This window comes from Rattus rattus, chromosome 4 (genome assembly GCF_011064425.1).
Source record: "Rattus rattus isolate New Zealand chromosome 4, Rrattus_CSIRO_v1, whole genome shotgun sequence".
Lineage (NCBI taxonomy): Eukaryota > Metazoa > Chordata > Mammalia > Rodentia > Muridae > Rattus > Rattus rattus.
In genome coordinates, this window is record NC_046157.1 from 16,612,591 (window position 1) to 16,638,622 (window position 26,032).

Consider the following 26,032-nt stretch of genomic DNA (forward strand, 5'->3'; position numbering starts at 1 on the left):
AGGGCAGTCATGGTAGGCCTCTTTTTGTGAGCAGTCCATAGCCTCAGTAATAGTGTCAGGCCTTGGGCCTGTCGCTGGACCTCCTTTTTCTCAGCCTCTTCTCCATTTTTGTCCCTGCAATTCTTTCAAACAGGAACAGTTACAAGTCAGAGTTTTTGCTTTGGGATGGCAACTCCATCCCCTCACTTGATGCCATTTTTCTGCTGAGGTGGGCTCTACAAGTTCCCTCTCATCACTGTAGGGCCTTTCATCTAAGGTCCGTCCCTCTGAGTCCTGAGACTCTCCTTACAATTAATATATTCTTACTGAAAGTCAAAGTCTCTTTAAAGCATGTTCATTGTTTTTTGTCTTGAAAGATGTGCTGATGAGAGATGATTTATTTTGTGTTGGAATGCACAGATCCTCTCCCTCTCACCATGCGTTTATTGTTAACAGTTGGAGAAATCAAATTCAGAATCAAAGCAAGAGTGGGAATAACCACAATCCTGATCTCAGTTAATGTTTCAAACCTTTCTTCTATTTTTCATAAATTTTATTTATAAGCAGTATTGCATCTGATTATAAACAATTATAGATTATTTTAATTGCTTTAGAACATTTAATGTTAGTGGTTAATGTTACTTAAGATACCTTTGAATATTTAGGGTAGTAGACAATTTCCCAGTTATAAGCACTGTTCTAGAAAATAACCTTAGAAGTTTTATATTTTCTTTTTAAGTTGTTTCTTGAGAGAAAATTAAACTAAGTCGGAGCTCAGACATTTTTGTTTTAAAGACTATGGATATTTAGTGTTAAATTCCTTTTCCTAAACTTTCCCCTCCACTTTTGCCAGATTATTTCTGTCACATGAAGGCAACCAGTGTTAGTGGGTTAGTGACTTAACAGAAACATTAGGCAGACATTAGGAACATCATTGTTCTTGGTAGCAGAGTTTTAATAGATGGATTATTTTCTTTTTAATATTTTTCTCTGGATTTGTAAACTCATTATTTGTATAATAAACTAATAATTTTTTATTTTAATGTGAAAAGTGGAAATAGTCAAATAACTTCTGGATGCTAGAAAAGTACCCTGTCTACAAAACAAGCACATCATAAGTATCCGTGATTGTCTTTATTGATGCCTCTTACAGAACAGACAGACCTTCCTCATTGTAGACCCTGACATTATAAACTGATGCCATGATTGTTGCTGGGATAATTAGGACAGTCTCATTATTTAACTAACTAAAGTAATATCTTAATAAGGTAGTCACTTACTATTTGGGAGAACTATAATTTATCTTTATGGTACAACTTTCTGTTTGTTTTTCTTTTATTTGGTGTTTTTTCCTGATTTTTGTCATTGATGATTTTAGCCCACAGAAGCTGTTCCTCCCTCCTCTCCCATTGTCCCTGTGACCCCTGCCCTGCCAGTCCCTGCTGAGAGTCCTGTCGTCCTGCCCTCCACACCACAGGTTGTTACTGCTTTCTTTTTCTTTATAACAATTTAATTTGCTTTCAATGTTTTATTTGTATCTTTTAAAACTGTCGAAGTATTTTTTGTTAAGTATATTAATTTGCTTTGACGTCAGTTGGTATTTACGATAGGTTCAACATTTGCCATTCTGTTTGGTAGTCTATGAAGAGGAGTGCACTCTGAACGTAGAGCAGTGCGTCCTTGGAGATTTGCTAACGTGCCTTTATACGTGAAACTGTGTTTTTTAAAAGTTTTATAAATCAGTGTAATTTTTAAATTTAATGGTCCTATTCCTTTGCCAAGTCCATTCTTTGATATGGCACTGTTTGTCAGTGTGTATTTGTCTCCTTGGGAAGTAGTCAGCCCTTTGTTATTTGGTTAACACTTGACATTTACTAGAGTAAGTTGTATCTCGATTATATGAAAGCTCCTGTTTTAGGGACAGGCCTCATGTAGTCTGTGTTAGCTTTGATCCTGGTGGTCCTGCTGCTGCCACTTCCTGAGTGCCTGTATAGATGTGTGCCATGGTGCTCTGTGTCTTTGGGAGCTATTTCCACGATCTTCATAACTTCTGTCAGTTCTGTGACAGAATAAAACCATAGCTAAATGTCAGTGAATTTGATAAGTTTTGGTTTTTAGACTCTTACCATTTACAGGAAGTGGTTTGTTGATACTTTATTGCCTTCGCAGCACAGTTAGTATTACACAGCACAAGCTAATTGTGGGCATATTGTGTACCATTAATGACCTTCAGCTTGAGGGCTTGCAGTAACATTTTAATGTGTTCATAGATACTTTTGCTGAAATTGATGAGTGACACAAATCTAGGAGAGCAAACAATAGTGTGTGAGTGTAATCACAGCTTAACAGTCCCCACTGAGAGGGAACTGAGAACAGTTGTGGTCACTCACATTTTAGGGCTTCTCTCTGCCAAGAACAGAATAGCCATATTGAGCGAGATTCCAGGATAAATCATTAGTATTATAGTGACACTTCAGTATGTAATGACTGACTGATACTAATTCTGTGACTTCTGTAGAGCCTTCACATTTTGTGGAAATCATTTAGAATTCACTCATTATGAAGCCATCATGAGTTGACTAGGTAAATCCAGATATATATTATTTCCATATTGCAGAGAGTGAGCAATCAGCAATCTAAGTTGTTATAACATGGTAAAGATAAGTGTATTTGTAAATGTCTAGTGGTATGGCATGTTCCAAAAGGGATCTCAAAGGTTATTCTACTTGGCTTCTTTCACTTTTTATCTTAAAATAATTTGCTATAATCCCTTGAAATTTTGTACAAGTCTCTGCACTGTTTTGAATTAGGAAGCCGTCCTTTCTTTAGATTGCCTTCATTTACTTTGCTCAGTGTCACTGTGTCATTCTGCTATTATTATAAGCTGTAACTACTCATAGTCTTAGAGTTAAAAATAAATAGGTTTATAGTCAGTCCAACCACTTACTGCCGTGTAAAGTAATAGTTCACTTTGGAGTGAAGCATTCTGTTAGCAGATCTGTATTACTGGAATAGTAGTTCTGACTTGAGAGATTCTTCAGTGATTAATTAGGAGGTATGGCTTTGAGTCCTGACTTCATTTCCCAGCAAAAAAGAAAAAAGAAAAGGTGTGCCTGCACATAATCCCCCATACTATCTACTTAACTTTTTTTGAAGAGAGAGAATAAATGAACAAATTTAAAAGTCAGTGAGGGGCCAGTCATGGTGGCTCACACGCCTTTAATTCCCAGAGCTGGGGGAGGCAGAGGCAGAAGAATCTCTGAGTTCAAAGCTGTCAGGTTCTATAGAGCAAGCTCTAGAACAGCCAGGACTACCTAGAGACTCTGTCTCAAAACAAACAAGGTCAACGAGGCTCTGTATCAAGAACAGGAATACCCTGTTTGTTTTCTAACCGCCGCTGATGGATGCCCTTAGATGATAGGGATGCAGGCTGTGAGACAAGAAGCCCGTGCATCTGTCATTTTCCAAGGTAAGGGTTGTCCTCCATAGTAAATGAACACATTTATTGTAAAACATTGGTAGAACACTAAGTGTTCCCAATAAGTTTGAAGCATATTCTTTTAAGGGATGTGTACTTTGGAGTAGAGGGCCGGCTCAACGATTAAAAGCAGATACTGCTCTTACAGAAGACCCAAGTTCAGTCCTGGGCACTGTGACTCCAGCTACAGGGGATTTGACACTCTTTTATGGCCTCTACAGGCACTTGATTCACAAATACACACAAAAGCACACACACTTAAAGAAAAATAAATCGTCATTGTTAAATCCTCCTCAGAGAAGTTTCTTCCTTCAGTAGATGGGATTTAGCACAGACACACAACTGGACAGCGTGCAGAAATGAGAGACCAGGAAACACTTGGCCTGGAATGGCATGTCTTCCTCAAACCCTCCCCTTGAGGCTCAGAGATCAGTGTTGAAGAGGAGGCAGAAAATTGTAAAAGCCAGAGATAATGGATGATCCCAAGGAAACTGTCTTAGGTGCCCATATGAATCCAGAGACTGTGACATCACTCACATTACATTCAGGCTACACAAAATCCCAGCAGAGAGACATAGATAGGAAGTCCCAGAAGCTATTTGCAGGTGATACCTGTTGAGAGATAGAAAATAAGTTTGCTCCAGTGTAGTGACAGTGGGTATATTAGCCACACTCCAGGGCAGGTCCAACACTCAGAAGCAGTTGACTAACAAAATGGATGCCATTGATTTCTGGCTTTGCTGTTGTTGGTGTTATGGTTTGGTGTTTTTTGTCTGGTATTTTGTTTTCTTGGGTTGTTGGGCTTTTTGTTTTGTTAAGTTTTGTTTATTTTGAGAGAGGGAGGGGAGACACATTAAGTTGAGGAGGTGGGGAGGATATGGGAAAACTTGGGGAAGGGAAAGAAGGTGATCAAAATGTATCATGAAAGAATGTAAACACTTTAAAATGTGGTATAAAAAAATCTTTAAAAGAATGCATAACTTAAGTTTGTTCTTTTAGAGGCATCAGGATGTAATAGAATCTGTTTAGTATTGCTGTGATAAACCATGACCAAACAAGTTGGGGAAGAAAGGGTTTATTTGGCCTAAACTTCCACATTGTCAGAGACCTGCAGGCAGGAGCTGATGCAGAGGCCATGGAAAGGTGCTGCTTACTGGCTTGCTCCTCCTGGCTTGCTCAACCTGCTTTCTGATAGAAGCCCATGGATGGCCCCGCCCACAGTGGGCCGGGCTCTCCCATCAATCACTAACTAAGGTAACGCCCTATAGGCTTGCCTGAAGCACCATCTTATGCAAACATTTGCTCAATTGAGGCTCCCCCTCTCAGATGACTTTAGTTTGTGTCAAATTGACCTAAAACTGTTCAACACAGAAATAGAAGACAAAAGATTCAGAGTTTAGTTCTGTCTTTGTCACACAAGTAAGTTACACTTCAGAATGTTATGCTTCTCCCTTACCTGTAAGAGAGAAGTCAGTCACCATATTTCGTAGTAACTGTGAGGGTCAGGTCATAACCCCAAAGAAAGAAAGAAGATACATAGATATATGATTTTTTTTAAAAGATTTTATTGTCAGATGGGCACAATGATGCATTCTTTTAATACTAGCAATGGGAAGGCAAAGGCAGGAAGATACTTCAAAGTGAGTTCAAAGCCAGCCTGGTCTATATAGCAAGTTCCAGACAGGTCAGAAAACCACAAAAACCCAAAACACCTTTTTGTTGTTTTTCTTTCTTTGTGTGGAATGCTTTTATATTTTACAGAGTGCTTGTATGTTGATCCTATCATTTGAACTTTAAAAACAAATGGTACAGTGTAAGATACATTGAATGGCTACATAAAATTAATAAAACATCATGAACATAATAGTCTGATTTAAACCCACCTCAGGAACACTTATTTCCAGACATGTGAGAGCAGAAGAAATTTCTCAAGTTTTTCAGAGCTCCAGTTTCCCACATGAACCAAAGCATATGATACATACATAGTTCTTTCTGCCAAAGATGCAACCTCTCATCACTTTCATTCTAGTCTTTTAATCCAGAGGCATATTTCTACTCTGGAACAGATGCTTTAAACTTGTTTATGTCAATTTGAAGCACTGTTCTGCAATTCAAGTTTAGGCAGAATGCTTTTGCTCTAGTGTGCTCTTGGATGTATTCTCATTCCTTCTCTGCTCTCCCCAGCGCCCACCCCCCCCTTTTGCTCTCCCTCATTGTTAGGGTTTAAATCTCAGCCCGTGCCCAGACAGAACACACCAAGCCAACATGGTTCCACATAGAGAGGTTTAATGAGAGAAGAAGAGGAGAGGAAAGGAAAGGCTAGCCATGAGCTTGTGGAGGGAAGGGAGGATGGGGAGAGAAGGTATAGGGAAGAGGGGAAGATCAGGGAAGAACAAAGAGCAGAGAGAGGGTGGGGGGGCAAGCAGCCCCTTATATAGTCAGGCACAGCTGGCTGTTGCTAGGCAACTGTGGGACAGAGCATATCTGGCTGCTGCCAGGTAGCTGTGGGGGTGGAGCTTAGACAGAATACCAACGCCTTATCCTGCTCCCCCTTTCCATTCTCCTTTTTCTTTCCCCCTTCTGTGCTTGCAATGCCTCTGTGTGTGTGTGTGTGTGTGTGTGTGTGTGTGTGTGTGTGTGTGTGTGTGTGTTGTCTCTTGGACACACACTTTATAATAACTTGGTTTCATTCTTTCTTTTTCTTCTTCCCCCTCTTCTTCCTCTCCCCCTTCCTCCCCTAACTCTTTTTCCTCTTCCTCCTGGTAATTATTCCAATCATTTGCATTAATACCTTTTTCTGCCTGAGATTTGGTTTTCTGAAGTTCATTTACAGTCAAATTTGAAAAATATTAAATGGAAAATGCTAGGAGCCATTGAGCCAAATTTTACATAACCTCTATTTTACTATAGTGTTATACTTGTTCTATTTCTTACTAATTACTCTTATTCTCTTTCTGTGATTAATTTATAGATTAAACCTCATAGGTATGCTACACACACACACTCTACAATATTACTACCTAGTGTATAATATCCCAAAAGATACTCCTTGTGGATCATTGAGACTTAAGTATATACTAATACCATAATTGACTTCCTACAAGAGCAACTATATATGAGAAAAGTTAGCAGTTAATTTCATTGTGGCATGAAAGAAATTTCACCAGAGGTCTAGTCTACCACAGAACATCCTACGACCTCTAGACCTTTCAAATTTTACAGTACCTAAGAGAATTGAGTCTTAAATTATTAGATCAGTGGTATTGTTTAAGTCGATATATTTTCATTTTATGAGTAATCTTAAAATAGCATCTGTGATATTATCTGGATGAATTTCTTTGTAACTGTATATTGACACTTGGCTAAAGTTTTTATTATTTTCTTAGAAAACTTTTTAGTTTTGTATTGGGCTTTATTTTCAAATTATTTCAGGCTTATAAAGTTGCAAAATAGTACAAAGATGTTTCATACTTTTACCTAGATATACTACTAGTTGGTAAAACTTACACTATGTCCACTTTATAACTTCTCTTACTGTGTATCATTTATCATCATTATCAGCATTATTAGTTCTGTGAATTTTTGTAGTTTAATATAGCAGCAGTCACTACAAGATACTTTATTAATCATTCAATAGATCAGTAAAATTAACTGTCTTTAACTGCGAGGTCAGATTCTTTACGTCTGTCAGTCCTTTTTCTAGACTATCATTTGCCATAGGAAGGGTACCCCTTCCCTAGCCTCTAAGAGATTGATGGGGCTTCCTTGTCCATGTTGAAACATATACAGTGCTGTATTTGTTATTAAGTAGTGATAGATAACTGTGTATAGTTTTCTATGGTTTATGAGAAGTTTTTATTTATATTACTTCTGAGACCCTTATGCAATCCTTTGGTAAAGAGTTTTAGTATTCATTATGGTTTAATATCAAATGTCGCTGAATAGCTATGAATTTGAGATCCTAGACCAGGTCTTGGCATATAGTGTCTTTGGAAGTGCAAGGTAGGAAGTAGGTTTTTCTTATCTAAAAGGGGCTACTCTGGCCAACATAAGACCTTGACAACCTTAAGGTGAGAAGAGCTAACATGCAATGAGCAACCTTACTTACAAGGAGCATTCAGAAGAGTCTGTGTGGACTTCATCTTAAGTTTTTACTGCAACTATGTAAGACTAGTTTTCTTTTCTGTGGTGCCCTTCGTGTCGTCTGTGAGAAGTGGCCTGTCCTTTATTTTTGCTGGCAGAGCAGCTTTAACTTTGACGCTCTGCTTATCTGTCTGCATTATGGGTATATATCTTCCAGATCACTCAAATCGTGCTCCTTCATTCATTGCTGTTACTACAATACAATAGAATTGGAAAAATAGAACAGTACCATGTCTGTATCTTGTAGTACATAAAATTAGAAATATTTAGGTTGATAGGTAACATATATATCAATATAGAGGTTTTCATTTTCATCTTATATTTTACCATCTCTCTAGATGACTTATAGTCAGACCATTTCACCATTTGAGCTTCATGTTTGCAAGCTCTTATTTCAAATGACCTTTTATGGCTTTTTCTTTCTTTATAATTATATTTTTAAGAAATAAAATATAATATCAAATAAAAATTATACACGTTAAAACTTGACCAAACAAAGAGTCCAAGAGAAGGAATAGGAATCAGACCCACTTCTCTACATTCGCAGGAATCCCATATAAAATACGAAACCAGAAGCTGTAATATGCACTCAGGACACCTGATGCAGACTCTGGCAAGCCCTATGCACACTGCCTCAGTCTCTGAGAGTTCATAGAAGCTTTTGATTTAGGCCTCTCCCCCCCCCCCTTTTTTTTTTTTTTTTTTTTTTTTTTCCTTTTTTTTTTTTTTTTTTTTTTTTTTTGGTGGTGCCTCCATCTCCTCCAGCTCTTAGACTCTTTCTGTCTTCTCTTGTGTGGGATTCTCTGACCTCTAAGGGAAGGGATTGTATGGAGGCAGCCCTCTTAGGGCTGAGTATTCCAAAGTACCTCACTCTCTACTATGACATGTGCTTTCAAACTGCTAGTGTTTCTTTATTCACGATAGATAGGGATACCAGATGCTGATTAAATTTTTAGTTAATTCTTAATGTGAACTTTTATGGCTTTTTTTCCCCTCTAGTTTCATGGTTTTTGAGGTTTTCCTTCAGGTATGGTCACTCTTTAAATTTTAAATATATATTATATATATGTGTAAATATATATATTTAGAGAGAGAGAGAACTTATTCTCCATTGTTTAATTTTTAAATAAATATATGATTGAATTGTTTTATATACATATATCAATGTTATAAATTATTAGGACAAAATATACAATGATGACAAATTGTTAGCAGGTAGTTAACATGGTAATAATTATGGTTAGTATATTAATAACTTAGGGAAATTAAATTTCCCTAAATACCTACCTATTATGTGATTGATACAGATAATCACAGGAACCAGATGGCTTTTTTCCATAGTTGTTGAAGGATATAATTTCCTTTGTAACTTTAAGTAGCCATTTCTTTCTTCTCTAACATTGCTCAGGCAGATTACAGCGAAGCTGTATCATGAGTAAGGTAAAACTTGTCAGTGTGAATAGTCTCATTGTGCCACTGAAATGAGCCATTTTAACTGTCTGTAAAGGTCTCAGATTCCTAAGTTTGCTTGATAATAGTTTATAGGTAGGACTTTCATTATGTCTGATATCACGGAATCATCAAAGCTAGCCTGTATGTATATAGGGTTGGACATGTAGTAGTGCGTGTTTTCTTTGTAGATAAAATACTACTAAGTTATTTTAAACGGTTCCTTGTATACTTGTAGCCCAAACTGAAACTGAGTTATGCTTATTTATCATGTGGTCATTCAGATAGGTCATTGGCTGACAGTAGTGTATCATTTGAATTTTGTGTGCAGCTCAGACTGTTCTTGAACTTGAGATTCTCCACCTCAGCTGTGTGTGTGTGGGAGGGGAGGTGTAAGGAGGTGCCTCCAACCCACTGGCTCAAATACTTGCTTTTTAGAGTAACTTGCAGAAAGTTGGACATGGTGGTTTATCCTTATAATTCTAGCATTTGGAAGGCTGAGGTAGGAGAATTGTCATGAGTTTGAGGCCAGCCTGGAACTACATGAAGAATTCCAGATCTTCTTGGGCAATAGTGAGACTGCCTCAAAACAACAAAAACACAGTTACATATTTGGAAGAAAACTGTCTTGTGTTACAATGTGTTTTCATACAACTGTGCTGTGTAGTTGGGTTTTTGTGGTTAGATTGTGTTTGTTTGTTTGTTTGTTTTCTTTTGTTTTTTTCCAGACAAGGTTTCTCTGTATAGCCCTGGCTGTCCTAGAACACAAAGATCTGTCTGCCTTCAGATTGCTGTGTATTTTTTATTTTAAGATTTTATTTATTTATTTTATATATATGAAGAGTACACTGTAGCTGTCTTCAGACACACCAGAAAAAAGCTTCATCGAATCGCATTACAGATAGTTGTGAGCCACTATGTGGTTGCTGGGAATTGAACTCAGGACCTCTGGAAGAGCAAGCAGTCAGTGCTCCTAACTGCTGAGCCATCATCTCTCCAGCCCGCTGTGTAATTCTTTACAGGATTAATATTAGCATTTAAGCATCTCTCTTTGGAAATTTACTTAAAAGATAATCATCTTTATTATTCAATTAAAATCTTTCATTTAGCACTCTTACAAAAAAATCTTTAAATATTCTGAAAAAATAATGTTGAGAAGAATTTATCATTTCTAGTTTGTTTTGATTTGATAGTTAATTTTATTCCTTAGTATCATCCAGTTAAAAAGTGAATTTTAATTTAACAGGAAACCAGTTTTTTTTATTTCAATCTTATATAGATGCTCATTGTTTTACTTGTTTTGTGTGCTATAAAAATTATTATTATGTGAATAGTCTAAAATAACAGCAAAGAGCAGGAATTTCAGCCCAAAATAATCTAGGGTCTTTACATGGAGAAATATTTCTATTTTCTCCAAATTTGTGACTGATTTCTCTGTGTGGCAAATAGTTTTATGTTTGTTTTGAGGAGATTCTTTTTTTCCCCCCTGATTTCTTATTTATTTTATGTATATAAGTACACTGTAGCTGTCCTCAGAAAAGGGCATCAGGTCTCATTACAGATGGTTGTGAGCCACCATGTGGTTGCTGGGAATTGAACTCTGGACCTCTGGGAGAGCAGTCAGTGCCATCTATCCAGCCCTAGTTTTTTTCCTGGGTTGATAAAAGGATTGGAAATTTTATAGGATCCTTTGAAATAAAATACCCGTGTTTCTATACAGCAAAGTAATTTTGTTTTGTTAAAGAATATTAGCTTTAAGGAAGACTACGGTGGACTTTTTTTAAATTTATATTTGTATCTGTTTCAATAGAAATAGAATCAGAGGCAGAAGAGATGGCTTTGTGGTTAAAGGATGCCATGCAAGATTGTGGTCACCAAAGTTGAGCTCTCTAGAGCTATCAGAATCATGATGGTGTGGCGTCCTGCCAGTCATTCTAGCCTTCTGGATTTAGGAGGCAGAAAGCAAGGGAGCCACATCAGTGAGACTGGGATTTAATGAGAGAGCGTACTTCAAAAAATGTTAAGGATGACTAACTAGGATCATTCCAGACATTAACTTCAGACCTCCACATGCATGTGTTCACATGTGTGTCACACAAATGTAAATTTGTATGCTTATATACATTTACATAACAAATTCTCAGAAGCAAACCCAGTTATAACTAGTTATACCTTATTTCCCCTCATTTGGTTCTCTAGATTAATGTATCTCACCTGAATGCATTGTTTAATATGCAGAAAGTCATTAAAAGCGTAACTTTAGAAATGGCAAGCCAATGAAGTGCAGCCCCTGGGAGGCTGTGTTAGAAGGATCACAAGTTCAAGCCCAGACTGGGCTACAGCACAATACTCTTGTCTCACAAAAACAGAATGAAAAATTAACAGCATGTCTTTGTTACGCTGTTAATATTTAGAACATGGTAATGTAGCTCATTAGTTTCCTTGCTACACTAACACTTTACAATTCTCTCTTCACAGGCAAATCCTCCTCCTGTGCTGGTCAACACAGACAGCTTGGAGACACCAACTTATGTAAGTTGTAGTTCACCACCAGACTTAAATAATTCTGCCCTTTTTGTTGTTAAGGGATGTAGTCACAAACACCACAGCATTGTTTTCCATAATAAATTTTACTTAAGAATTTCTCCTTCATCATGATGGTACCCACTTGTAATTCTGGCTGTGGAAACAGGCAGATTGATCAGCCTGGGCTACATGGTTGAGTTTGAGGCAAGCCTGGGCGATATGAAACCTGGTCTCAAAAAATTTTTGTTTCTAACAGTATATAACATATCCATAATTGGTAGTAAATGAAATTATATTATCTTGTTGTTGGGTTGCTATTGTAAATTAAACAATAAGTTGTCTTAATTTTGAGTTTATGAATAACTTGCTTTTGCATACTCAGTAATTTAGAGGATGGGTTTCATTTTTATTTCGTATGTATGAGTGGCTTGATGCATGTCTGTCCACCATGTCTGAAGAGGGTATGTAAGATCCCACCTGACCTGGAGTTACAAGTAGTTGCCAGCTGCCCTGTGGGTGCTGGCAATTGAACCCAGTCTTCAGGAAGAGCAGCCAGTGATCTTAGCTTCTGAGCCATCTTTCTACCCCAACTCATAATAATTTTTTTGTAGTTACTTATATAATGCTTGTATAATAGTTGTATAAGTCACAGTCATTTTAGAATTTTAATTGCACCATTAGCTTTTTTAGCAAGCTGGTTTGTGTATATTCATATGAAGAAATAATTAGCTATAATGCTGTTATTTATCTCTAAAATTACTTTCTTAAAAAATACAGTTTTTCAAGATTACTAGCTAGGTTCCTCTGAAAGAGCCATGGCTTTGGAGGCAAACAGCCTGGCGCCTGTACATCTAGTGGAAGGGGTGCTCTCTGTGCTTTCGGTTGGGCTCATTTTTAGTGGAGTATCATTTTTATAGTCTTAGGAAATCCTTTTACCCATTTTTTTAATCTATAGTTAATTTTCAAGCTATATAATAAGCATTTTATTTTATATTTGTATAAATACTGATGTGTAGCATATTCGGGGAGGGGGGTTGAAAACACTTGGAAAACTTAATGCAGAGCTGAGGGAGAGAGCGATTCTTCACTCTTCAGAACTCTTCACCCATTCAGTGTTTCCCTTGCACTGATAACGAACACTTGGGAAGAACGTTGTACTTGAGAGACTGTGTCTGACATTTATCTATCTGATACAGAGGCAGAGGAGGGGAATATTACATGGAAGCCAATAGACAGTTTGCAGGATTGCAAGAGTCATTTTAACCCTTCTGCTCTAAGGGATTAGGCAGCTGAACACAGGCCCTTAGCCTTGGCAGCAAGTGTCTGTACCTGCTGAGCCAACTCACTAGCCCAAGTTTGTTAATATATTTTTGGCACGCTTGCTCTAGTTCTTTTTCTTGAAGTATGCTTTGTTTCGGAGTAGAATCAGTGATTGTATTTTTTAAACCCTTTTAGCTAATAGGTTATAAAAATCTAACAGAAAATTATAGTATCATTAAGAAAACAAATGCACATTTTAGAGGAAATACCAACACACTGAACTTTAAAATATCAAGCAACAATCTTGCAGTTTCAACTTTTTATGGAATACTACTGAAAATATTTTTCATGCCAAGGAAGATATATTGAGGGTCTTCTATACAATCCCCGTGACTTGAGATGTGATAGAAAGATTCAAGACAAGATATAATTTATTCATTTTTAAGATATATTAGTAGCCAGCGGATCTAATAGTTTAGCCTACATCTGTAATTTTAGCACTCACGGCTGAGGTGGGACGATTGTGAACTTGAGGCCAGCCTGAGCTACAATGAGACACTTTCAAAAACAAGGATTGGGAGATGGTTCAATCAAAAGAGTACTTAAGAACCTGAATCTGTTGTGAAATAAAGCCAGGTGAGTTAGCATAGTGGGACACACTTAATTCTAGTACTGGAAAGGCCAGAAGCAGACAGATCTCTGTGATCTCGTCTATGGAGAGAGTTTTATACCAGCTAATTAACAACACACTGAAACACTGTCCCAAAACAGCATCATCCTGTGTTTGTAATCCCAGCACTGGGGCAGCAGAGATAGGAGGGTCCCAGGGGCTAACTTGGCAGTTCCGGGTCAGTAAAGACCTTAACCCAACAATCTAGGCAGATAACATTTGAAGACCACCACCCAGGATTGTCCTCTGGCCTCTACAAAATCATGCCAGCATGAGTACCTGCATACATGTGAACATGTCCACACAAAGAGCCAATCCATCTGTCCTAATTATTTCTCTATATCTGTAAAGAGACACCATTCCCAAGACAACTATGGAAGAAAGAATTTACTGGGGACTTGTTTATAGTTTCGAAAAGTTAATCTGTGACCTCCATGATTGAGAGCTTGATGGCAGGCAGGCACACAGCACTTGAGCAGTAACTTGAGAGCTTACATAGTAACAATCACAGGAACTGGGAGTGGCTTTTGAAATCTCCAAACACAATCCCAATGACACACCTCTTCCAACAAGGCCACACCTTATAGTCCTTCTCAAAACAGTTCCACCAACTGGTGTCCTAGCTTTCATATATGTAAGCCTTTGAAGGCCACCACATCACCTTAACTAGGTACAGTTAGATTCTAAGGCTGTGATTTTGGTTCATGTTTAAACTTCTTTACATTTGTTTTCCCCATGAGGGGTTCACAGAGCACTCTTTTCCCCTCATGTCTTTTTGTTGGAAATTTCAGCTTTGGACTAATGTGATAGCTTTTTCATCTTAAGGAAGTAAGTCAAATTCCAGTTCCCCAATCAAGATTTACCAGGGAATGAGTCATCCCTGCTCTTACAGAATAATGTATAAAATGTTAGGTAGTAGCTAGATGTGGTGGTGCTCGCCTTTACTCCTAGCAGAGGAGGTAGAAGCAGGTGGACTCAGTTCAAGGATTGAGGCTAGCTGGATTTTCTGTATAGCAAATTCTAAGACAGCTAGAGTTATATGGTAGGATCTTGTCTCAACTCCTCTCTTGCTCCCAAATAAATAATAAGTAGTAAATTTTTCTGTCTGGCTATGATCATTTTTATGTGAGTACACTGTAGCTGTCTTCAGACACACCAGAAGAGGGCATCGAATCCCATTACAGATGGTTACGAGCCACCATGTGGTTGCTGGGAACTGAACTCAGGACCTCTGGAAGAGCAGTCAGTGCTCTTAACCACTGAGCCATCTCTCCAGCCCTAAGTTAAACACTTTAAACTGTTAAAAGATTTAAGAGTTTAGTTTTGAGATTTTAGATATATTACAAGGTGTTTTTAAAATTCATTTATTATCACCTTGTTAATCCTGATCACTTAATATTAGCTAGAGAACTGAATTAAAAATAAGAAAAAAAAAATACGTGCAAGCCCCTATGTGTAGTTTCCAGAGCATGTGCATGAAGAAGAGAAGAGAAGGAAGAGACTGAGATTTTCTTGTTCAGAACACACTTCTAGTTACACTGACACTGCAAAATTCACCAAGGAAGGATACACGTGTATTGTAACCCATCTCCTCCTTCCATTCCTGTACTGCAACTCACTGTATTTTGCCTTGTGTTCTCAGCAGCCAGCACCAGGCTTAATAAACTCTCAGTCATCTTTAACAGGCTGTTTGAAATCCATTAACTCATTGTGGTTTGCACTCGTGTGGTTGCTACCCTTTCTCCTAATTGTTTGAATGTAGTGATCTAGCATTAGTAGCATGTTGTCCTATAATCCCAGTGCTCATAGCCAGGCATAGGAGAATAGCCTGGGATGTGGGAAAGGACCCGCCTTTCTATCTCTCTCTCCATGTAGCCACCACATGACACACAGTTCACCCATGATTCTCTGGGTTTCATCTACTCCTAACATTGTGTGTCAGCACCACTGTCTGTAGAGCATTTTCATCATACGATAAAGAAACCTTGTACCCACAGATAGTCTCTTCCCACTCTTCCCTAATGCCTTGGCTCTTTAAGTCACTATGGGTTTTGTGTGTTCTGGAATTTTCATATAAATAACTGTGCCTCTTGTGTCTTTTGCGGGGTGGGGGTGGGGGTCTGGCTTCTTTCACTTAACACAGTGCTTTCAAAGTTTATCCTTGTTATAACAAGCATAAATTTTGTGGTTTTGTTTTTGTTACTTTTGTTCTGGACCTCCAATTCTCATCCTATCCCCAGTGCTGGGAATTAAACCCAGGCCCTTAAGCATATCGGGCTAACACTCTAAAATGAGCATACCCCACCTCTCCTAATACACCCATTTTAACTACTAAATAATGTCCTCTTATGTAGCCATTGCATAGCTGCTCACCACAGAAACACTGGGTCGTGTCCATTTTGGCTGTTAAAGCTAGAACTGTTGCCGTTATTCTTGCAGGTTCTGTGGCCCTGGAGCTTCATTCCATGCCAACAGGGAGTTGCTGGGCCATATGATCAATGTATTGACATTTCAGAAACTGACAGGTTAATTTTTAAAGTAGCTATACCACTTTCTATTTCCCACCAGTAAGAAATGGGGTTTCCAGTTCTTCCACATCACCACTAATCTTATTCTTTAGCCAGGTTGTTGTTACAGTATTCGTAATTATAGATACCATACCTTACAACGGCTGTGATTCACATTTCCTTAATGACTGGTGAGATTAAATGTCTTTCATGTATTTATTGGCATTTATCTTGGGAGAGATTTTTATTTAGATCCTGTGCCCATTTTTTATTTGTTCTTTAATACCTTTTTTGAAGTGCTCTGTAGACAAGTCTTCTATGAATATAGGGTTTTTAATTTTTTCCTATTTTTTGATGGTATTTTAATTTTTAATACTCTCCTTTGAAACACCAAAGTCCAAATTACGGTGGTGGTGGTGGTGGTGGTGGTGGTGGTGGTGGTGGTGGTGGTGGTGGTGGTGGGGGTGGTGGTAGCTTTGGTAGTTGGGAAATATTGCCTAATGCACAATCATGAGGATTTACATTTATGCTTGCTTCTACTATTTTTGAAGGTTTAGTTCTTAAATTTAGGTGTTACTCTAGTTTGATTTCATTTTTGTAGGGTGTGGGTAGGGAAAAGAATCTTTGTTCTTTCCCTATGAATATAATTTGCTACTTACTGTTCTTGCTTTATTGAATGGTTTTACCTCTCATTTTTTTTAAAAAAAGAATTGTTATAAAATGTTTCTTTTGACTTCTTTTAATGATGTTTTATAATTTTTAGTATATAAGCTGTATACTTCCTTTTGGTGGTAAATAAAAATATAAGATTTTAGATAGTGATATTTTATCCTGTAGCTTTGCTGAGTTCATTATTAGTTGCAATAGTTGTGTGGATTCCTTTGGATTTTCTCTACTGCACATATCTGCTATTTCTTATGGGTGACTTATGGCCCTCATTTGAACTTTTACTACTGTATTTAGTAGAAGTACTAAAACCAAACATCCTTATTTATTCTTTTTTTTTTTTTTTGGAAGTAACTTTCAGTTTTCCAATATGATGTATTAAACTCAATTTTAAGTACAGATTGACACAGCCTCACTGGCACTGAACTTCATTCTTTCTCCATCCATTTTCTGCCCTTGAAAAGGGAAAATTATGCTGGCGAGGTGACTTGTAGATAAAGGTCTGTGTCTCCCAGCATAAAGACCTGAGTTTGATTCCCCAGTACTGTACTGCGGCTCCCCACAAGTTGTCCTCTGACCTGCATGGTACCTACACGCACAGATAATAAATGCAAAATTTTAAAGATAAAACAGTAAAAATATTAATGTAAGGCAAAAGTAAGGACCAAAAAATGTAGATTTCTTACTAGTTCCATTAAAGGTAAAAGGGTGAATTTGTTGAAATCATTCTCATCTTTTCTGTCACAATTTTCTCTCAAAACAAATCCTAAAGGCTAAATGTAGAAAAAAACTCATTCAGTTGAGATTTAATAAATTTCTTACATAATAGTCTTCAGTTTTTCCATATAGTATAGTTGATAGTTATGAGTATTTAAAATGAACTATTGGTTTAAAAAAATAAACAAATGTTGTATGCTTTTGTTTAAATCCCAGGTGTGGGGATATGGGTTGCTTCACAGAGCTGACTATGATTTGCCTCATGCTCTAGGCAGAGAGGTGATTTGCTAGCTTTAGAAAGTTTCTGCGATTTGGAATTCTGGGAACTTTTCAGAGGGTGTATAAATGCTTGGGCCCTGAGAGGCAGAGTCCGGTCGTTCATGAAGGTTGGATGGAGTTTGTTAGAAGTCATGCTCAAGGAAGAAATTAGATTCAAGGAACCCCTCCCTCCCTTCCTTTCTTCCTCCTTCCTTTCCTCCCTCCTTTTTCCCCTCCTTTCCTCCTATTCTTCTCTCTCCTGTTCAGTGACAGAGAGTAAAACCAGGGGTCAGGAAGATGGTAAAGGATAGGGAAAAAGAACTCACAAAGTAGCAAAGAGCAGTTACAAACTTAGTCATTATTTAGGGAAAATTTTAAGCAAACTCTTCAGCATTGATTTTTATTTAGTTACATTAATTCTGCATGAGGAAGAACTTTTGCTTTTCTTTACATTTTAATTTTAGATTCTTGGCTTGTGATGTAGGCTTTGAGGTTTAGTTATTCAGATTATGCAATATGAACCATGAATTATGAATATTAATGTGTAAAATCTTGAATTCCAATATATTATTCTGTGGAAAAGGTATTACTAAATTGAACCTAAGCTATAGGATATTAATAACTTAAGCATCTTTGTTATCTTCCTTTGGCCAAGTCATATACTTTTAACATGATAGGATTTGTCTAGATTGATTTTATTAGTGCTTTTCTAATTAGAAAATTTAAGTCTGTGTCAGTGAAGGATTGAGTATATGTGCTAAGTTTTTTGTGTTTCTTTATGGCCTTTGTACCAGTATCCAAAAGTATATAACTTTTAAATTTATCACTAATTGTAATTATTATTCCAGGATGTAAACAGTAACCACTTGAAAGTATGGGTCCATAAATTATGATGACAAAAGTATGAAATGCCTAGCAATCAGTCATCTAAAAAGAAAATACACAGAGTTTACAGAAGAAGACTCTGTCTGAGTCCAAAGCACCTAAAATACACCATTCACTGTAGTTACTGGGCTTTATCCTTAGGGTGTAAGGGAAATACAATAAAATCATATCAACAAATGTACCTGCCACAATAGTACTGAGTTTTAATCAATTTAAATTTGAATATAAACATGTGTTCGTTCAGTAGCCATTGAACATGCTAACTATAGCTGAGTCTTTTATTTCTAACTTCAGCCCTCCACAACATGTGCAACCAGTTTTCTCCATTTCTTCTCTCCCTCTTTTTCCTTCCCCTCCCTTTCCTCAATGATACTATGTCAAATATATAGATGAGTCTGGAGAGTATGAATAGGTCCATGAAAATTCTACATACGATTGTGGGAGAGGAATGTAGTCTTTCTATTTTCTTCCTCTTCCTAACGTCTCTTAAGTAGACATGGATTTCAAATGCCCTCAAAAGAAATCTCCTTTCTGGACAGACCTGGACTAAACTTACACATAGTGAAGAGAACAAAGGAGCTTATGGGGTTTTGACAGGGAGAGGTTGTGGGATCTTTGTTGTTCTGCTATCTGTCATTGTATAATAAACCACACTAAAAGCTGGTATCATTTTCTAAGACATAAGGCTTAAAGTTTTATGTATGTGAGTACACTGTCGCTGTCTTCAGACACACCAGAAGAGGAAATTGAATCCCATTACAGATGGTTGTGAGCCACCATGTGGTTGTTGGGAATTGAACTCAGGACCTCTGGAAGAGCAGTCAGTGCTCTTAACCTCTGAACCATCTCTCCAGCTCCACTGGTATCATTTTTAAAAAACAGTTACTCATTGTTTCTCATAAATCTCACAGGTTAATAACTATCTGGGTCTCAATGACAGAGTTTTGGATGGGTTACTGGTGAAGATTAGAAAGTCTAAGTTTACCTCACGAGCTTGAATGACAGTTGGTACTGGCTCTACTCAGTTAAAAATGAGTCTAAGACTAAGGGCTAAGTACCTTGGTTTTCCATCCTTTGGGTCTGGTCATCAGCAATTTGAGTTTCCTCAAACTGTATCTGCTAAGCTGTAAGGAATGCTAAGTTGCAAGGCAAAGCCATGTACTACAGGTACCTAAGACTCAGAAGCACTCAGTCTCACTGTTCTAGGGGAAGGGAAATAGACTCATCCCCTGTCGGCATAGAGTGAGTGGGATGGAAAATAGGAGTCATTTTCAGAAATAACTCTTCTGACGTACATTTTGTATATTGCCTAGCCCCCAGTTACTAGAGATTGTAATGCAGGAGTTTAAGCCTAGACTAATCTGATTCAAGGGCACTCAATACTGGAATGCCTCTAAAGAGAATAGAGAATAAACTGAACACGTTTGCTGTGTCTCAGATGGGAGCAAGCAGTAAGTGGGGGGTTAGTTCATACAGAACCTTGGTTTTAAAGCCACAGACTTTAAGTTTTAGGCAAGGAGAATTTCTGAAAGCTTTGAACATCCTGGACTTTTAAAAGACTAGTCTGACTAAAATATAAAAGTGGATAACATTAATCTAGGTTTGATTGACTAGATGACATTCATTTGCAGTGTTCCAGAAGAAGTTTAGACAAGGCCTGAATCAAAGTAATAACAATGAGAATGAAGAAGTGATAGTTTTTCAGAAGTTAAAATGTTTAAATTAGAAAGAGCTGATTGGCTATGTGGATCAAGACAAGAAAGATGGGGGCTATAAGGGATTGGTTATCAGTCAAGAGCATACATAGGATCTAGGTTCAGTTCCCAGCACCCATTTGTCAGCTTACCATGACCGAGATCCAGTGTACTCACTCTCTCCTCTGGCCTCCTGGGACAGTTGGGTGTATGTGGTTCATAGACATAAGTATAGCAAGACATCTATACACAGCAATCATTAAAAACCAACGCTCAAACTAGTAAAAGCTAAGTGCACGCCTCCTGTATTTGAAAGTCGTGATGTAATACTATAGCATAGTCACATCTGTACTCTTCCATGCCTATAAATCTTGTCTAAAGTCACTAAACTAGAGCTGTGTTTGAATCATCATGTTTAACAGGTTTTCATTAATAAATCATGTAGAATTATCTTGACATTTCAGAATTGTCATTCTGAGTTTCTGAGCTATTTTTTTTCTTTCCAGGTTAATGGTACTGATGCAGATTATGAATATGAGGAAATCACACTTGAAAGGGTAAAATCTATTATCTTAATCTGTTGTTTGAACTTTTAAATATTTGTTCAATCATGGAATCCAAGGATGAAATGTCTTTTAAAACCAGAAAAATGAAATGTTTTCTTTTTTAAGTTCACAGGTCATAAAATTAGCCATGGCATTTTTAAAACTTTTTTTTTCTTCCATATCTTTTAAATTTTTGTAGGTTTACAGAAGAAGCATAGGGTGATACAGAGAATTCCAGTTACATTATTGTTACATCTGCCTTTGTTACCGTGTATTTGTTTACCTGAAGTCCATGTTTCTTACTCCTTAGTTTTTAAGGTGTTTTCGTTTTTCCCTCCAGGAAACAGCATTCCATATAGTTATCTCTCTTTTTTTTTTCTTTTTCTTTTTCTTTTTTCTCTTTTTTGGAGCTGAGGACCGAACCCAGGGCCTTGAGCTTACAAGGCAAGCGCTCTACCACTGAGCTAAATCCCCAACCCCCTCCATATAGTTATCTCTTTATGGTACTCTAAACTATTATAATTTGTTGAAATTCTCTTTTTAATTTTTCTAAAAAAGTAGCATGCTATCTGGGTTGTGGCAGACTTGTAGTCCCAGCGCCTAAGAGGTGGCAGGAGGATCAGAAGTTCAGTGGTGAATTCAAGGCAGCTTGAACTCCATAAGATTGTCTCAAATTCACATACATACATACATACATACACACACACACACACACACACACACACACACACACACACACACATTAGTATAGGTGAATGAAAGTGTGTGTGTCTGTCTGTCCATCTGTCTATTTTAGAAACATTGCCTTTGTCTGGCAAGCACTTCCAGGGAATTAAATGATTAAATGTTCTACAAAAGCAACTTTTCTAAGTACCAGAATATCTACATTTTAAGAACTAAAATCCTAGATAATTGTATTTTGTTGAGTTTGAAGCCAGAGCAGATGCCCAGTAAAATGAGTAGGACTGAAGGGTCTTCCCACATGTAGTAACCTTCATCGTCAACTGCTAACTTCCTGTCACCCACTCAGGCTAGCAGGTTCCTCAGTGACATTCAAGCGTGCTCAGTGTCGGTCTGGCGTATGTTTTCATGGGCATCGTAAGACATCGCTGCTGATGGACTCACTCCCTTAATCCTCGCCCAGTGCCGTCTAAGTTTCTTACATTCAGTCTGTGGACTGTTTATTTTCCACTGCTTGGAAAACTTGAATACTTAAATTTCTTGGCAGCTTTCCACAATCTTTTATTCATGTTGAAGTTCTACTAATTCTTTAAAGAATTTAACCTTTAAAAAAAATTAATTATATTGGGATTTGGGACAAATAGTGGGAAATTGGATTTTTAAGTTACTGAGTATGAATAGTTAGTAATAAATCAGCTATACCCACTTATTTGAGTTGGTGGGAAGCTACATGCAGAAAATAAACATTCCTAAGTATCTTTTCTTAGCTCAAAGTAATATTTCTCTTTATAGACTTAAAAGCAGTAAAGCCTCTTTTGTGTGCAAATATTAGAAGTTCAGTCTTCCTGTTAATAAAATAAGCACAGAAGTAGGTGGCGGTTGTTAGAGCTCACTTGCCACCAGCAGAGCCACTGACATAAATCGTCAGGTTGACCTGTAGAACTAAGACACACCATTTGGTGATCAGGTATATTAGTTAAACATCTCAGAGTTTGATGCTGCTGTTACTTGTCGGCTCCAGTTGGGTTGTTTTTAAGTCAGCACCTGGCTAAGTGGTCGGAAGAAAGCACTGCCCTCGCCCCTTTTTAAAGAAGTGAAAATGTTTGTCCTGTTCAGAAAGGAGGCATAATGGCACCTGTTTCCCAGGTTCAGGAGGCCAAGGCCAGGATTACTTCGGGGTTGAGGTGCTCTGGGCTACAGTTTCTCTAACACACTAGTTGATTAAGCAAAAGACCACACACTTTGTCTCTTGGGAGAGGTTTGCTCTATCAAACATGAATGAGATACATTTTAAAGGAAATTTGTAGTGTCACCTCTGTGGGTAGAGTAATTAACAAATTACAATAATTGTAAGGAAAGAACTAAGAGCTAGGCCTCTGAAGAACTCGGTACATTTTTTTTTTCAGCCTCACCCACTAAGCAATAATAAATACCTCTGAGGGCATCTCTCCTTAGGAAGAGCATGTGTATTTGGTGTAGAATCTTTCTCTTACCTGTTCATTTCCTTTGTGTGGTGTTGTTCCTATCTCAGTATGGGTTCTAGAGGCTAAATGCTTAGATCTTACATTCTGGAATTTTCCTCTCTATCCTTAGGGAAATTCAGGCCTTGGTTTCAGCATTGCAGGAGGTACAGACAACCCACACATTGGAGATGACTCAAGTATTTTCATCACCAAAATTATCACAGGAGGAGCAGCTGCCCAGGATGGAAGATTGCGGTATGTCTTAAACGTAACAGTGTGACGTTGACAAAAGACAGCACTGACACGTAAAGGAGACAAGAGGCGGATGCTAGGCTACAGTGAAGTGACCAACTCTCAGATAATTTTGCTCTTTGTATTGTTTCTGTCTTTAAGGAATTTAGTTTTATCTTAGGTATTATAATACTCTGAATAATGCATTCTGATAGCTTAAATGTCTGTAACCAGTTTTATAGATGTCATGTCTTTGGTGTTTACAAATAAAGTCACAAAACTTTTATTTTCTGTTTTGGGAAGCAAACTTACATAGGCTTTATATAGTGTTCTATTTTGAAAACTGTCTTTCACAAAACTGTTATTTCCTTGGACCATAAATTCTGGCATTTTCCTGTCTCTTTGGTTGTCTACGTTTGTATTTATATGTAATTACAGAATGACATGTTGGAACTAAGGATTTTATAATCTTATGAGCTATTAAATCAGCATTTTATGTGAAGGTTCTTAGTACTTTATGGCTCTTTAGATTTTAAACTGAACTTCTCCCTGGTATGGCAGATAGTATACTAGTGAGATTTGCCGTAACAGTTAGGAATTTGACCATCCATGCCTTTTCTTCCTAGTCTTTCTTACGTTACTGCCTTTTTGTTTGTGCAACCTATGTGAAAATTAATATGGTTCCTGTTTAACTGAAGAACACAGTCAAAGTACTCGTCATTCCTTTGGGTATGAGATACCTTTACGAAATTAACTAGATTAGACACTCGTCAGGACAAGTTTTAGTATCTTAAATGTGTTTTGTTCTCTTTCTGCTAATTTGAAATGACCACCATTCTTTTCTAATGGAGTACCAGACAGTCAGAGCCAAGACCAGAGCTAAGCTGAAAATGTTAAGAATAGGAACAAAACATTTTTATTTTTTTTTACTTAACATGTCAATAATAATAATAATTCTGTTATTTACATAAAAGAACTCTGAATTAAATGATCTTTAAGTTCATGTACATTTCAAGAAGTAATTTTTTAGTTCTACACCTGAAGTTTGAACAAAACAAAAATTTCATCTTAATTAAATTAATTCAATTAATTAGTTTTGACACTATCTTCTTACCTAACTAGCTTAACTGACCTTAAGTGTTCTTGAGCTTCATTTTTCTTATTCTTTTTTTTTTTTTAAGATTTATTTTTAATGTATGAGTACACTATAGCTGTCTTCATGCACACCAGAAGAGAGCATCAAATCCCATTACAGATGGCTGTGAGCCACCATGTGGTTGCTGGGAATTGAACTCAGATTCTTAGGAAGAGCAGTCAGTGCTCTTAACCACTGAGCCATCTCTCCAGCCCCCATTTTTTTTATTCTTAAATAGAGTTCTGTCACTTATTTATAGCCTTGAGAGCACTGTATTAAAATTTACTATGTCTCATTTTCTCCATGTCTAAGTTTAAAAAAAAAAACTTGGTACAAGTTGTTTTAAGGATTAAAATACAAGGAAGTACCTAGCATGTGGTTAGTGTAAAATGTTTGCTAATGTTATCACATATCATTATCTGTACATAAGAAATATACTAATATTTTAAAATAATCTATTTTCATTTTTTTCTTTTGCTGTTTTTTGAGAAACTTATATGTTGGAATTTAACGTGTACTTCTTCATTTATACTTTCTTGAATAAATAATTTTTATCAAAATGAAAAATTGGTACTTAATATCTTAATATTTTCCATTTCTATCAGGGTAAATGACTGTATACTGAGAGTAAATGAAGCAGATGTTCGTGATGTAACCCACAGCAAAGCAGTTGAAGCATTGAAAGAAGCTGGATCGATAGTGCGATTATATGTGAAAAGGCGGAAGCCAGCCTCAGAAAAAATCATGGAAATAAAACTTATTAAAGGCCCTAAAGGTACATATTAAGAAATATGAGTGAGGGGTTGGGGATTTAGCTCAGTGGTAGAGCGCTTGCCTAGCAAGCACAAGGCCCTGGGTTCAGTCTCCAGCTCTGAAAAGAGAAAAAAAAAAAAAAAAAAAAAAGAAAGAAATATTAGTGAAACATTGCTCTACTCTAAGATTGTCATGCCATTGTCTTCTGGGTTGGTTCATAGCATGCTGTTCACACTGCTCTCGGTCTCCAGTACAGTTGCAGTGGCTGTATTCCTGCAGTCTGATAGGAATTCCCATTTTATAACCTGTTGTGTGTATACATTGAAGAAGAGTATATTCTGTGTGATGTTGTGTGTGTGTAGTGTTTGTGTGCGTGCCGTATGCACACCCACGCATGCACTTGGGAGTGTGTTCCTCAGTCACTTTTCATCTCCCTTTGGAGACAGGCTCTCTTGGTGTTTGGGAACCTGTCCTTAATACTTTTAAACAATAGGGAACAGAATCTCTACTTACTTTAAAATTTTTTTAATCTTACTTATTTGTTTGTAACCATTTTAATGTCATTTTGTTAAGGACTTTTTTTTTTTTTTTTTTTTTTTTGCTGCTAAGTTGGGTTTTTCTGTTGTTGCTGTTGTTGTTAAGGACTTTTATTATTAAACACTTGTCTCTTGACATCATACGTAATGTTTATACCAACTTTTGATTATCTACAAAGTACTCTAATAGAGTGTAGGTCAGATTTAAAAAAGGATAGTATAGTGTGTGTCATGGCACTTACCTCTAGTGAGGACTGGGAAGTTGATTTCTGAATTTGAAAACACTGATGGGATAAGTAGAAATATTAATTCTAGTTAGTACTTGACTTCCTGGAGGAAGGAGGATTCCACCCAAAAAAAAAAAAAAGCAGAGAATTTGGAAATGAAACAGGATTTCAGAACAGCAGAAATTGTTATTTTATTTTAAACTGTCACTTCAAGACTATTAGGGGAAAG

General features: G+C 37.1%; 1 protein-coding gene across 1 annotated transcript in view; it reads left to right on the forward strand.

Annotated features, from left to right (window-relative positions):
* Positions 1 to 26,032, forward strand: part of Dlg1 (discs large MAGUK scaffold protein 1) — a 188,382-nt gene that overhangs the window by 88,857 nt on the left and 73,493 nt on the right. Inside the window, 5 exon segments of the mRNA XM_032900076.1 lie at positions 1,358 to 1,456; positions 11,528 to 11,581; positions 20,739 to 20,789; positions 23,052 to 23,176; positions 24,893 to 25,062. Coding sequence (XP_032755967.1) covers positions 1,358 to 1,456; positions 11,528 to 11,581; positions 20,739 to 20,789; positions 23,052 to 23,176; positions 24,893 to 25,062 — 499 coding nt within the window.